This window comes from Phycodurus eques, chromosome 16, assembly GCF_024500275.1.
Source record: "Phycodurus eques isolate BA_2022a chromosome 16, UOR_Pequ_1.1, whole genome shotgun sequence".
Taxonomy (NCBI): domain Eukaryota; kingdom Metazoa; phylum Chordata; class Actinopteri; order Syngnathiformes; family Syngnathidae; genus Phycodurus; species Phycodurus eques.
This window is the reverse complement of record NC_084540.1, coordinates 22,461,177-22,476,221: the sequence shown is the minus strand read 5'-3', so window position 1 is coordinate 22,476,221 and position 15,045 is coordinate 22,461,177. Positions and strand designations below refer to the sequence as shown.

Genomic DNA, 15,045 nt, shown 5'->3' with positions numbered 1-15,045 from the left:
ATTGCGGCGAATGGCTTGTGAAACATTTTATACAAACACTCAACACAAACCCTTGCTTCTCCATTTATGTCCGACAACAGCTTGAGCTTCAGCTAGCTTCCTAATTGGCTATCGTGGAGCCCATGGCTCCGCCCACACACACACAAGAATTTGCCACCGGAACTATTGAACAGGTTTAACGTTTACTATTATCCACCCCGATAGTTTTCCAAGCATTTTGGGGAGGAAATATTACTCTTAACATACGAAAGGATAATCGCTCAGGATCATTTTTGAGACCCGTCCGATAATCAGACCTTTGTTGACAAAAATTCTCACCCGCGATACGTGAAAATCTGCGATATAGACAGACTAGATGAAAAGCTTATTATATATATATATATATATATATATATATATTTCTTTTCCCTCCCACTCAATTTAAACCATTTTCAACTTATCAAAATACCTTTCCTAACCACGTCAATATTTGAGGCCAAAAAAAACAAATTGCAAAAAATAAAATGGATAGAAATGACCGTACATAGCGGGTGAACACCGACTGTACCCCGCTCGGTTCAGACTGGCGATTCCCCGCATCCTTGGCAGGTGTTCTTAAAAGTCTTCATCGCTGCTTTATCAATCATAATAGATCATCATCTGTGGGCGTGCCGGTGACGCTCAAGCGGTGACTTATGTGCTTGCGGATGAAAGGATTGTGCGCGCACGGCACTTGAGTCAAGACGCCGGCCTGAGGTGCAGCGTGCGTGGCGCTCATCACCGTGACCCGCTCCGGCAAGGCCCGTCATCTCCCACGGGCCGCAACGTTAGCGACACCGGCACAATCTCGTGACAACCGACGTGTATCCAAAAGCGGGCCTCTTCCAAAGATAATAATGCTCCGTTTGCTTGGAGGTTTTCAGAAAGCGATTCATTTCATAGTGTGTGATCACAAAGGGAAATTCTTTTATTTGTTTTTCAGGCGGCGCTAACCGTTGATCCACTAGCTTGTCATCCATTACCCTTCACACTCGATCTCGTGTACCGGTCTACGCGGCACACATTAACCCTCCCGTGTGCGCGTGTGTGCGTGTCGTACACGTTGAACTCCTGCCTATTCGTGGTTCGCAAATTCAGCTGCATTTTCTGTATTGACTTACATATTCAATTTTTCAAAATTGTAAAGAATTGAAATGCCTTCAATCTGTTCCGGCCCCCACCGAAAAAAATAAGTTACATCTTTAAGAAAGAAAAACTGGGTAATAAATATAAAAACAAAACAGAATTCAGTTTTAGTGTTAGCGCCTTCTCCGTGCTCCTCGCGAGTGTATTTTTATTTTGTATTTGTGTTCTAGTGTTTGTCCCATTCAATAAAAAAAAATTAAATTGCATTTGTGACCGTCATCGTATGTGGAGGTGGAGCTGAGTTTAGCCTGGGTTGTTAGTGGAAGTTACGGAGCGTCTTTGGCGGATTTGCAGGTGTTCAAAATAAAATCATCCGTAAGCCGTTTATTCTTACGGGTAATATTGTAAGATGAGTTTGAAATGATCATAGATCATAGATCATAGGTCTATTGGCAATTCTAAACCCTTGGGAGGCATCAATTACTGGCGGTTTTTGGCTCTTCGCAGCAGGTCTCCCTCCCTATCCGCGATGAATAGTGAGAGTTGACTGCGCACACACCGCCGTGCGTGCCCATGCCCGCGCACGAACATGCCTCCACAAGTGAGATAGCGAGATTTATACACGGCCATGTTTCGTGACATCGACCGTCTGATCGCAGAGTCCGCTTCGCTATCCTCCTCTTGCAATTTTTCCCATCCCCCGTCTCCCCTCTCCTGGATGTATACAAACCAAGCTACTGCGCATACACACAACACACCGACAGGTTGCTCAGATGGCCGCCCTGCCGCCGCGAGCCCCGCCGTCCTTCTCGGCGCTACAGAGCGACGACGCGGCCGCCGTCTCCTCCGCGGCACCGTCAGCGCCGTCGCAGCAATTTTGCAGCTGCGGGGGCAGAAACATGCGCACTGTGGCGAAAAAATACAAAATAAAACAATCAAAAAGATGGCAAAGATGTGCTGAGCCATGTCAATGACTCGAACGACTCACTGACCCCCACTGAGCGACTCACTGAGTGTTACAAATCCTTTCTGTGGCAGCGAAGGGGCCAGAGGCCCAGAGGGGCTGCGAGATGCTGGAGGCCGGCCAGCTCGCACACAAACACACACACACACACACACACACACAAAACAACGGAGGTGAGGGCTGAACACAAGCTTGCTTTTGCTTTGCAAATTCAAAGGCATGCTGGAAGCGATCAAACACTTGCAAAAAGCCTATCAGAAGAAATCCGTGTTAAGGTTCCCCTGCAAGAAAACACTTTTCCCCCCCACACACTTTGAATAAAACGCCCAATGATCTTTTTGTTAGTACTGAGCCCAAAAAATGAAACAACAATCTGTGACATACTGTATAACATTATTATCATAAATGTTGTTTGGTTGTTGCAGATCAGGACACACAGGGACTAGGAAAGCAATCAATATTAAGACAAAAATCCATGACCTCCGCCAGGCACCCTCCGATGATCCGTCCCGCAAAAGCGTCAAAAGAATCAGTTCTCGACGATGAGGTCGGCTCAAACCAAACCGAGGAGAATCTGTGGAATGACAGCAAAAAAACGATGAGAGGAAATGTCCTCCAATTTGAAGCGGGAGATACCATTTTGGGGTCATGTAAATCCTTTGACACCATTTTGAACGGTGATCTGTGCTCAACAAATTCCATTGCCGCATTTCAAACAGCTGGAAAGTTGGACGTATACAACTTCTGACCTCAAAGCATTCCAGATGGTGAAAAAAAAAATCAACATCGTCAATTATGAGGAAAACTAGTAGATATTCTGACCGATTATTCTGTCAGAATCTACAATCTACAACAGGTTGTGATAAATGCTGAAAGTTTACAACGGAGATCCGCTCCTACGCCGGCAACGTGACCCCGATTTGTTGGAACGTGCAGCAGTCCAGCGCTAATCAAAGTCACTCACAGTTAATATTTGTACCAAAAACACTTGTAGGCCATAAATCCCCCCCCCCCCCCCCCCCCCCCCCCAGTAATGATGTGCGCCTCCTCGTGTCCAATGACGACGTATCCTCAGACCGCTGAGCACACTAGTTCATTGCACGCCAATCCTAATCTTAATTCATGTCTTACATCCACTGTGAGCGCCTTGTTGTGTGACATCACATTGTTGCTTCGGGGTGAAACCGATTGGCCCCGATTTCAAGGCTCCCCAAGGGCGCACATTGCACTTTTCCTTGTCGAAAGTCAGAAATGTCCTACTTCCGATCACTTGACCCTGTGAGTTCAGTTCAGTTCCAAGCGATCCGTGGCTTAAGTGGGAACCCGGACGGAGTTTCACGGGACGCGCATCGGATCCGTCAACGTTCACCAAGAAAGTAACGGCATCTGAAAGAAAATCTCTTCCTTTGCGTGAACCTGAACGCCGCGCCACTACCCACACGGTTACTAAAACTTCATTCGCAACTATGGCCCCAATTGGAGTCTGGTATCCAAGACTCCAGACTCACGAGACATTAAGCACGCTCTAAAATAGCCCAATTTGTCTCAGATCTTTTCCACTCAATCTTCTCGCAGTTGATCTTAAACGCATGTCATTGTTTGTTCCGCTGAGAGGAAATTGGATACGTACTCGAAAAGAACGTGCGCTTTCTCGGTTAGCTGCTCCGGACACAAAAACAGCACCGGCCGCTGATGAAAAGTCCAAACTACTGGAGGTTCAAGTAGCTCTTACCAATTCAGGCTTATCATGTATGGGAGGCGCCCGAGTCCAGAACATTGACTTCCATATGGCTCAGTCCGGCGTAATCTCTGATGAAATTGACCTGACTGAGAGGACGTCTCTGCGAAGTTAATGTGATTTGTGATATCTGTGAGCTCCACAAGGGCGCTCTGATGTCAGAGCCCCAAACACAAGCCAAGGCCGATAGCTTTTTGCCAGCATTTGAAACAAGTCGACTCATTGTAACACGTACAGAACCCTCCATAGCTCTGTCTGGAAGACTTGGCTAACAGACGAGCTGCAGAGGGATTTTACCCTGGACTGGTCACCGATCAACCAGTCCAACCCGATTGTGAACCATGAAACTGGCACTGGTTCAAATTAAAGTCCTGTGATGGACCAAAACATGGACTGGTTCCTGCTTGTTCATCTTTGAGCAAGCCCTGGACCTCGTAGGGTCTCCCCAACTCATTCACCTCCAGTCCTCCATGATAACATGAAGATTTGAATTCAACATCCGTTAATGGCAGCGAATGTTAATGTTTCAAACACACGTCCTTCAGCACCCAACATTTAGAGAGCGAAGTCCGCCTGCCTGGCAAATCGGTTTCTGCCAGAACTCGCCGAAGTAAGACATCGCCTGTAGCGCGTGCTCACACACCCGTTACGGCGTCAGCGCCAATGTGTGGCACAGAGACGATTGTTTTCAACACAAAGCGGCGTAGGCAGCGAGTCTTAGGTGTTAGACTTCTCACCCGGACCGCGGCTTCCCGCTACCCGCCTATGTTACGCCTCTGATAATACGACAGAAGCTGCTAAATTTGTGGGACGACTTCAGGCCCGCCCTGAGATCGGCTGGCGAACCGTCCAGGATATACTCCGCCTCTTGCCCGAAGTCGACAGGCAGCGTCTCCAGCTCGAGCGCGACAGAAAATGGATGGACTTTCTGTTGACGTCTGCAAGTCTGCATGTGAGTGTCTGCTCATGAGCTGTGGCCAACAGCAGCTACAGCGTGAGTGTTTATGGGCTTGGCTGGTCTCCCGACATTTAATAAATGGCTGAAAAGACTCTCTCTCTCTCACTCACTCTCTCCTCCAATCTCCCGAGTTCTCTCCCTCCCCCCACTCTCTCTTTCACTTCCCTCTCTCCCAACTCCACGCACTCTCTCTCACACTCTCTCTTTCTGTCTCTCTCTCGCTCTCTCCCTCCCCCTCTCGCTCTTTTTTCCTTCCCTCCCTCCCTCCATGGCCAACTTGAGTGCGGGTGCATGCGGGGGTGTTCGAGTGGGTGCTAGTAAAAAAAAAAAAAAAAAAAGAGACGAACGGCGACAGTGCCGCAGGCGGGACGCGGCGCACGCGTGTACCTTTGCGCCCTGCCAGGCATCGAGTACACGTCCGCAAGAATAACTGCGTCATATGGTCGTTTGCTTTACCACGCGCTCGCGCGTGCGCCACCTCCGGAGGCCGAGCCGGCGGCACACGGCGCAGTAATGGCTTTATGCCCCGCCCCCCACCCAGCCGTACACCTAGTTATTGTACATCCGAGAAAACGCACACACACAAACACTATATATACACACATTTTTCACACCGCCTATCATCCTCATACATATGTTTTCCTTTATTGTGGGTTTTTACAAAATATTAGCAAGTCCGATTTAAAGTTGCGTGGCTAGAGTGTAGTACCGAGTTATGCCACAACAAAGCAGGCAGCAGTGATGTCTACTGGAAGGGAAGCAGCGTAATTAACAGCAAGAAGAAGAGACAAGCGGGCACGTTCGGAAAGTCGATCTGCCTCTCTCGCTGTTCAGAGAGGCAGAGCGCGCTCCATTTTCTATGGATTTACGAACAAGCGTCTCGGCCGTCGGCAGGCATCCGTCAGTGCGTCCGCCGTATTGAATGCGTCAGCCCCGCCCGTAAACGTCTCGTCCCGCCCGCCGCTCCGTCTTCTCAGTCAGAGCGGCGGGAATGCGCTCCGTCCGCCACTCCCAAATTGCGGCGCTCTGAATAACCGAACGGCACGCTCCGACAACGCTCGGAGGTTCCCGACGTTCCGGAGCGTCGCCGCTCCGTGCGTGTTAAGTAGCAGTTGCTTGAAGAATTACAATTACTGTAACATCGATGCTAATTTCCTGTAGCCTGTTTATGGCATTTCACATTCTATATTTGCATTAAGGTAGCGGACTTTCATTCGGCACAATTACATGGTGGGCTTGAACATTTTCTTATGGTTTTGCAGTAAACTTCAACTGTTGTGGCAAACAGCTTGAAGCAAGCACGCTGCGCCTCTTATTTGGAGAACTGTGCGAGCGAGTCCTCATTTCCTCAAAGTGATGTTATATGATATGCATTGTCTCCCATTTCTTGACAGCATCATCATTAGGAAGAAAAAGAGGCTACATTTTATGAGATTAAAGTATTGATTTCACTTAATATTTTCTGACGAGAAAAAAAATAGTCATAATGACATAGAATAAAGTCCTAATATGTGTAAAAATAAATAAATAACTAATTTTAAAAAGTCACAATTTGTCATTCTTTTACTAGAATAAAATTGTAATATTATGACCAAGAGAAAAAAAATAATCATACATTTATGCAACATTCCTAATATTACAGGAGGAAAATGCAATTTCAGATTACAACAATACAATAATTTTATGAGAATAAAGTATTTGTTTTACAAGAATAAATTTGTAACATGGAGAAAAAAAAGGTTTTACAGAATAAAGTCATAATATTACAAGAAAAAAGACATACATTAAGGTGAATAAAATTACAGTATTTCAAAAAAGCTACAATTTTATGGATTAAGGAAGACAAAAACATTTTAGTAGAATACAAAGTAATACAACGTATGGAGTAGTTGTAGTATTATGGGGGAAAGGTATTCATTTCAAAGAATTATACCATAGTCTTACAAGAAACATAGGCGGCATTTTACTCGAATAAATTCATACTATTATATAGAAGTTGCAATTTTATAGACGTGTGCGTCTTCACTTTATGGTACAGTATTCCGTTGTTTTTCTAGAAAAAACAATATCGTAATTTGAAAAAAAGAAAGTCATCATATTCCACACAAAATGTCATCATTTTATATGCATACATTTGTAATATTTTGATGGGGGGAAATGCATCATTTTACCGACTGAAGTCTTAATATTCCAAAAAGTTCATAATTGAATGAGACTACATTTGTAATTTGTGTGTCGAAAGTTGTGATTTTACAAAAGAAAGGGAAAAGAAATGTCATGTTATAAGAATAAAATCCTGATATCGCATGACCTCTTCTGCAGCCTAATATCATCATCATCATCATCATCATCATCATCATTCATTTTTTAAGTCCCGTTTAGGCCCAGCCCATAATAAAAATAAATCAATGCAGTGTAAACGATCCCTAAATAAGTGTGAAAACCAAACCATTCTAAGATGTTAAATGCAAACTTCAAAGTGAAATACAACTGAACTGTAAGTGTACTTTCATTTGTATCTCCCTTCAAGTTCTTGGCACCGGTTCGAAGATATTTCCTTCGTGCTACAGTTTGATTTGATTTCTTGTTGGGAAGGAATGTTTTTGATTTGCTTCACGTGCACTACTGATGATGACGATGATGAGGATGAGGATGAGGGTGATGGTGATGGTGATGGTGATGGTGAAGATGATGACGATGACGTCGCATGGAGGGCTGTCGGCGAGCGTCATTGGACAATACAATACAGGTGGACGTCGATATCACGCGCGACGCATCGGTTAACTCAGCCACGAGATGCCTTCGCGACACTCACGCAGGGTGGGAAAATGTCACCCATTGGCATTGGCATTCATTCCATATTCCGTAGGAAAGTGCGCTACCTTGGTTGTCCTCGTCCATGCTCACCGCCCGCACATTCAGGATCGCCGCTGACAGAAAGTTCCGCTCCACGGATGAGCTTTCAATTTACGGCTGGAATCGCGCGTCCTAATTCAAGCGCGTCTCGTTTGGGGGGGCTATGCTAGCCATTTGGGCTTCGACCGCCTTCCGGCCACCTCCCACCGCCACCGTTGCGTTTTAGGACGCGGGAGCCCCCGTCGCTCGGTCGTCGGTCCTCAAGTCCGCCTCCTCTTCTCCAATGCTAACGGGCAACTAACTAACTACCCAACTCGCTTCCACTCCCCGCGTAGCTCAACCCGGAAGTGCGGCGGTGTCATTTCAAAATGAAACAGTCCACTCGAACGGCGAAACTCGGGCGAGGCGACTCGCTTTTGGTTTTCTTGTGAAAGGCGAAACCGGAATGTGTTGTCTTTCGACGTCCGATCCGCCTCACGCGCGCTAACCGTGAGCGCGCGGTTGCCAATAAACTCACGGAATGCCGTCTTCGATGCAACACTTTGCCGTTTGCGCGAACTCAACTGAAACAAACGAGGCTTTGTATGGCTCACGAGGCCATTTGCGATTCGAGGTCATGTTGATTGCGAGCGATGCGTTCAGGGACGCTCGGCTTTTCTTTCGCATCGACCGTACTGGCTCCATGACTCCATCTCCAAGTGGAGGACAGAATGAAATGCGTTGCGGCGTCGGACAAGTTTGGGAAATTTGACGGTGAATTTCCAGGCAATTTGGCCCATTTGGAAATATTCCAAATTGGAAACTTTTTTGCAATGGAATTGGAATTCACGCACATCATCGAGTGGCATATTCCCTTTTCAAGCATCAATGTCAAGATTTAGTTTTGGCATTGGCACACACGCACACCGCGGTATGTTCTCTCCAGCGATGGAGCTGCGAAATGTTGACGTTGAGGTCAACGTATTCAATCTGTCCATTGAAAGGATTTGTATCTTGTGTCCAATGTTCCAAATACGAGCCCGACAATTTGATGGAAGTTTGGGATCATGAAATAAAATGAAGGGAACCATCCATTCGGTCATGGGGAAAAAAACAATGAGACCCCCGTTGTTTCTTCCATTTTCTTCAACGTCTATTTCTTTGCGCAAATATCGCGAGGGCAACAAAAGTAAGAGTTTCAAACCCCAAACGTTAGAACCGCGAGGCAGACGAGCTGCCCGCTTGCCTCTCCGTTCGACGGCGAGGAGTCTTCCGCAATCGTGCAGAACAGTCAGGTGAGGAAATGGACGAACGGAAGACACGAAGGTGTGTTTGCACAACACACACGCTCCCCGTGATTGCATTCCTGCCTCCCTCCATTTTCGTATTCCAGCGGAAAATGTGTTTCAAGTGTTTACCCGAATGTGTCCGGTGCGCTTAATAGTCTTCCCGATAAAGAAAAGACCGCGCACACGTGATGTCAACTCGCTTTACTGCAGTTTCCTGTTCGAGTCAACGCTGCGAACCCGAGTCAAAGGCGAGGTGGGCTTGGTGCTTCTGGATGCGGATCAGGCCCCGCGACCGCAGGAAGGAAGGCCGGAGCCCGGGTTCGAACCCCGAACCTCAGAACTGCGAGGCAGGCTCGCACACCGCGCCGCGCCGCGCCGCGAGTCCGTCTTTTAGACTCGCGCTCGGCTGTAAACTCGACACTTTTGAATTCACGGCTGTCGGAGTTGGCCAACCCGGAAGGGGCTCAACCGGATTACGTGCAACGGGTATGACGTCAGCGCAATTTCTGTCTCTTAATTCTGCACTCATTGGACGTTAGTCGATTAAAACGAGTGTCGGAACTTTCCGCAGAGGCCCCGTTGGACCCGGTCTGCCTTTGTTTTCATCCCTCAAGCTATGAAGGATGTGAGCGGCTTTCGCGCATCCTCCTTGTCGCGGAGGGCGGAGGGGCGAGGGGCCGGGGGGCCGGGGGGCCGGGGGGGCTCCCCGTTTGGAACGGGAAGCGGAGAGCGGCAGGATTTCCCACTCTGCGTTGTTCCGACCGCCGTGGGGCGCCGCAGCCGTCGCCAGCCCGCGCGTACCGACTCAGTCTGAGTGGGATCGGCAAAAAACACAAAATCCCAACTGGAATCACGGAAAGTCAATTCATCTTTTCCGGCCTCAAACTGTCAACTGACAAACTTCAAAATATGGAAATAAGTCAAACGCTTTCATATGAATAGGATTTAAAGGAGACATAGAACGTCGTTTCGCAATTGAAAAGCGTTCCCCGGATGTCTTCATTTCTTCCAAATAAAAAATCGGTCCATTGCTTTGTTTTGTTTTGTTTTGTTTTGTATTAGAGAACAAAAATAGCACTCTTTCGAATTGTACGTTCGAACTCCCCTTAAAGGGAACCCAAATGCAAGAATACATCGTAGGCGGCCCACAACACGACGCTCTGAACCCAAATTGGAGCAAGTTTGGGCTCAAACCATCATGTCAACAACGCTTAGTGATGCTAGCTACCGCGTCTAGCTAACGCAACGACGCGGCGTGAACTTTGCTCGACAGCAGAGGGCGATATTGGCCAACGCGGCGGCCCCCCGAGACGGACGAAAAGCGAGGAATTCATCGCTTCGAATTCTTATTCCAAAAACGTCATATGAATCCGTGCGCTATGTTTGTGCGCACTGTTCATCGGATCGGAAAGGAACGTCGCTATCCGTCAAATCTCATCGTCTTTATCCTTGCCCGCCGGTAAAAGTTTCCCGACGGTGACGAGTTGTAGCTGGAAGAGATGTTTCCACTTTGGAAATTGTTTTGAAACCGGAACAACAATAAAAGGGGGCGGGCACAAGCTGACTTATCCTTCATCTAGACGTCGCCGCTTGCCAGCCTCCTCTCCGCCATAAGTATATTCAAATATTTTCCTCTGGCAAATCCCTGAGAAATAAATCCTCTTCCCCCCCCCCCCCCCCCCCCCCCCCCCCCCCCCCCCCCAGAGAGAGAGAGGCGGGGGGCTGGGAAGGCTTGTCTGTCACGAAGAGAAATGCGGTTGCCCTGGCAACGTGCGATGGTGTTTGCGACCGGCTCGGGCGTTTGCCGCGTGGAACATTTTGTGCCCGCTGAGGAAGTCACGAGTTGGGAAAAGAAGGGAAACAAAGCGCAAGAGGTTTCTTCGTGGAAACATTCATTTGGGACTCAAACGGGGGTGTGCAAACTTTTGTGCTCAAGGGCCACATTGGATGTTGAAAATGGATTGATGGGAAAGATCATCTTTAAGATTCACAACGTTTACCTGTGATGTGCTCAAATAAGACATAAACAGTAACACTGAGCAATGGAATTCTTTGCTCGTTTCCCTCAATTCACACAAAGAATATAAAAGAAATAAAACGACGAGGAAGGTAATGAAAGAAAGTGAGGCCGAGGCAATGTACAGAAGAACAATTTGTAAATGAGTGAAAAATATCGATAAATAATATAGATGCATCAATTCATGTAAAATGATGTTAAGGTTTATATTAATAATACATGTATAGTTAATTCTCATTTTTCGGTTAAAATGTCTACTTAATGTAATCACATTAACCCCTTATTCGTTCAAAGATCTAAAAAAAAATATGGAATGTAAAATAGTTTATTTGGATTTTGAATTTTACAATTCATGCTCATTTTAAGTGTCATGTTTTTCATTCATGTAGTTATTATTAATGAACCAATTATTTACTTTTTTAAAAAAATAAGTCATAAATGACTTATTTTACAATTCTTTTCATTTTGTTATTTACTATTCATTCATTCATCTTCGGTTCTGCTTCTCCTCACGCGGGTCGCGGGCGCACTGGAGCCCGTCCCAGCTATCTCCGGGCGGGAGGCGGGAGGCGGGAGGCGGGTGGCACACCCTGACCTGGTCGCCAGCCAATCGCAGGGCACATAGAAACAAACAACCATTCGCGCTCACATTTAGAGTCTTCGAGAAGCAGTAGAGAAAAAGGATGGATGGATGTGAGCAATGCAGTTCATCTCTGCTGCCCCCGTGTGGACAAATCGGTTTTTACAGCACATGAAGTTTTACACCAATTCAGATTTGAGTCCTTCCGATTATCACCAGGCCTGAAATAGCTGATGCATTAATTGAGCTATTTTGGTCGTAAAATTGGTTATTTCAAATGTATTTATTCATTCCTTGTTATTTTTATTTATTTAGCGCATTAGTTGGTTAATTGATTTACTGCAAATTGTGTGTGTGTACAGACGTGACACCCAGAGATCGATGTGTGTGTGTGTGTGTGTGTGTGTATGTATATATATATACATATATATATATATATAATAAAAATATTAGTAAAAGAAATAATTATATCTACACAGAGACAATTTTTGCTTTCCAAAATGAAACAAAATAGAACAAATGAAAAAAAGAAAGAACAAACAGTACACAGTATATTTGAACCTTTTTTTATTGATTATAATTTTCTTAATATTGTTTTTTTTTATTCATTCGTCTAATTTATTAATTGGTTAATCGATTGATTGTAAATAAAATATTAGTTAAATATATTTCATTAAATAATTAGCTAATTATGAATATTGAGTACCATTACAAAATGAGCATGAATTATTATTTTATCATTGAAATAACATTTTACGTGCACATTTAAACTTGACCCTTGAGCACAAAGGTCTGCCCACTCCTGGTCTGAAGGGTCCACGAGTTTGGCTTTTTCTTTGGCTTTTTTCTGTTTTTGTTTTTGAAAAATGTATGAATACTCATCAACGACGACAGTGACTTTTATCACAGCTTTTTTTATAATTTTTTTTTTACACCTCTAAAAATTAACTGCCTTTAAAAAAAACCATTTTTTTTGGAAGCAATGTTGTCGAATTTGCATCAGCGATTCAGTGAAAATGCTCCGATGCTTGATTGGATGAATTTATTGCTTTTACAAATTCATTCCTCTTGATCCTGCCGCAATCAAGACTGAGCAAAAACAACAAGAACATTTTCTTTCTTTCTCAATGCCACCCTTGTTTTCTTCTTTTTTTTCCCAGTACCACGTGATGAGCAGAAATAAAGCGTGAGGTGATGACTGGATGAGTACGTGCCGCATTTCCCACATGTTTCCACGAGGGGGCGCTGTGTCGAGGTAGCCGGTGTACTCGCTCTCCAGTACTTCAAAGGCGCAACCTCAATTCAAGCGTCCACACAAAAAGTCCCGCTTGTGCGCTTGTGTGGACACGTCACAGCAGACACACAAAGGTCAAACTTGATAGCAAAAGATACACTGCTCACCAAAAGTTTGGGATATGATGATGATTTGGGGAGAATTTCCGGATGAAGCTAAAACGCACTCGAACCTTTTTGGCATGTGCGCGATGTGTGGCCAACTGCTGAAACTTTCAGTACTCTTGTCGCAATTTGCTGTTCGACAACAAAGAGCTGAACGGCAAAATTCACAATCGGTGTCTGATCCGAGAACATTTACGAAGAGCTCCACTTTACGCCTTTCTGTGACTCTTCCAGTCTCTCTGTTGCAGCGTGCTGACGACACGCCGAGCTCGGCGGCCGCTTCCTTTCTTAAGCCTCGTACGACCACATCATCAGGAAAGATGCTATTGGCTTGAATGAAGGCAGCGCCCCATCTGGTGGACAGACAGTGCAAACATCATTCTGCGCGACTCCAACACTTAACAGCATTTGCTGTTTCGTGAGAAAGTAAGAATCTATCATAAAAACTCGGGCCAAAAAAAAAAAAAAAAAAAAAACTTGAAAAGGGCGAATATCAGCCGGGCCCAAAAGTAGCCTGGTTTCCACGGCGCCTTGTGTTCAGATTGGAATCGGGTGAAACGTCCAAACCGAATGAAAACGCTCCATATAAACTCCTCCATCGGAATCAACAGGCTGATTCCGAATTGAATTTCATTCGGATTCGCGGCGGCGGAGTATTCCTTTCGTCGCACCGATCAGGAGTACATTTTCGTCAAGTAAACGGCGAATCGAAATTGCGTCTGGCTACGCAAATGGCGCCGACGTCACCGTTTACGGACTTGAAAACATGGCGGCTTCCGACCGCAGCTGGTCGGAGACGGAAATGTTTTTAACGACACGTTTTGATCAAGTTGTTGTTTCGTGAGATTGTAAAAACAATCATAACTACTGTGTTAAATAGACGACTGACCTCCATCTTGATTAGTCACGTGGCGTTTACATTGATCTGTGGGTGTCACACGTCTGTAAAACGGCTGTTCCGATGAAACGTGTGTTTCATAGATCGCGTACGTCACAAAGTCGACCCGAGATCTGCAATCGGAATGACCCAAAAAGTCTGCATGGGAATCCGGCTAACGATGTGAGAATGCCAACAGCGGGATGAGCAGGGCTGTTCGAACACCGCTCGTAATCGAACCGCGACGCTCATTGGTCGACGCGCGGGTCGAACTTCTGCTGTGAATTTCGCAGCCCGTGAGGCAAAAAGAACGGAAACGCCGCACGGTTGGCTGCACGTGACGCACATGCCGGGAACGCCACTGCGGTTGGCCACGTGCGTTCCGAAGTTCACTAAAGGTCACATGAAGTTCATCTGTAAAGGTTGTACTGCTTTTGAGCCTCGAAGTGTGGTACGAATAACACTCGTGGTACGCAGGCTCCCTCTAGTGTTACCTGACAGGATCACTGCTTAAGTACACTTCAGTTGTATTGAACTTTGAAGTTCAATATCAAAGTATCCATCCATATCGCTTCCTTTCCCAGCTGACTTCGGGCGAGAGGCGGGGTCCACCCTGAACCGGCCGCCAGCCAATCGCAGGGCACATAGGGAAAAAAAACATTCGCACCTACGGGCAATTTGAGAGTCTTCAATCAACCTCGCACGCATGTTTTTGGCACGTGCCCGGAGAAAAGCCGCGCAGCCACGGCGAAAATTTACAAACGCCACACAGGCGAGGCTGGGATTTGAACGCGGGTCCTGAGAGCTGTGAGGCAGATGTGTTAACCGGTCGTCCACCGTGGTGCCTAAATGTATCTCATTTTTAAGATATTCTTTTTCATTTAGGACCAGCTTTGGTAACTGGCTGCAATACATTTTAATTGAATCATTTAAGTTTGTCTTCTTTCTGTATTCAAGCGCAGTGTTGATGTTCAAAATGCCTAATGTTACAGTGGCTTACAATAATAATAAATGGACTTTTTAGGTGTTTTTTATTAAGACTTACTACTTACCCTAATGTACGTTAATGTTGGTCATGAGAGTGGTAAAAAAAAACTAATTTTGGTAGGTGTAAAAAGTTCATGAATCAGTCTAATATTGTGTTTGAGGTTCATGGTGAACATTTCAGCCGCAAACTTAATATCCCAAACTTGTTTTGAAGTCGTGTGTGAAAGTCGACGGTGGATATTCTGACAAGCGGAGATCAGAAAGGCAGCGTCATCAAAAAAAAAAACAACAACGGGTC

The 15,045-nt window shown here is 45.8% G+C and overlaps 1 protein-coding gene across 2 annotated transcripts in view; it reads right to left on the bottom strand.

Moving 5' to 3' along the window:
• The window catches only part of LOC133414407 (cytohesin-3-like), a 28,701-nt gene extending 20,489 nt beyond the window's left edge, over nucleotides 1–8,212 (bottom strand). The window contains exon 1 of one of the 2 annotated variants that reach the window (XM_061699741.1): nucleotides 7,647–8,212. In XM_061699741.1, the coding sequence (XP_061555725.1) occupies nucleotides 7,647–7,665 (19 nt within the window). In that variant the 5' untranslated portion in view covers nucleotides 7,666–8,212. Of the gene's footprint in view, nucleotides 1–1,862; nucleotides 1,993–7,646 lie in introns of those variants that run through there. The other variant, XM_061699743.1, reaches the window with a different exon arrangement.
• Nucleotides 8,213–15,045: the final 6,833 nt, after the last annotated feature.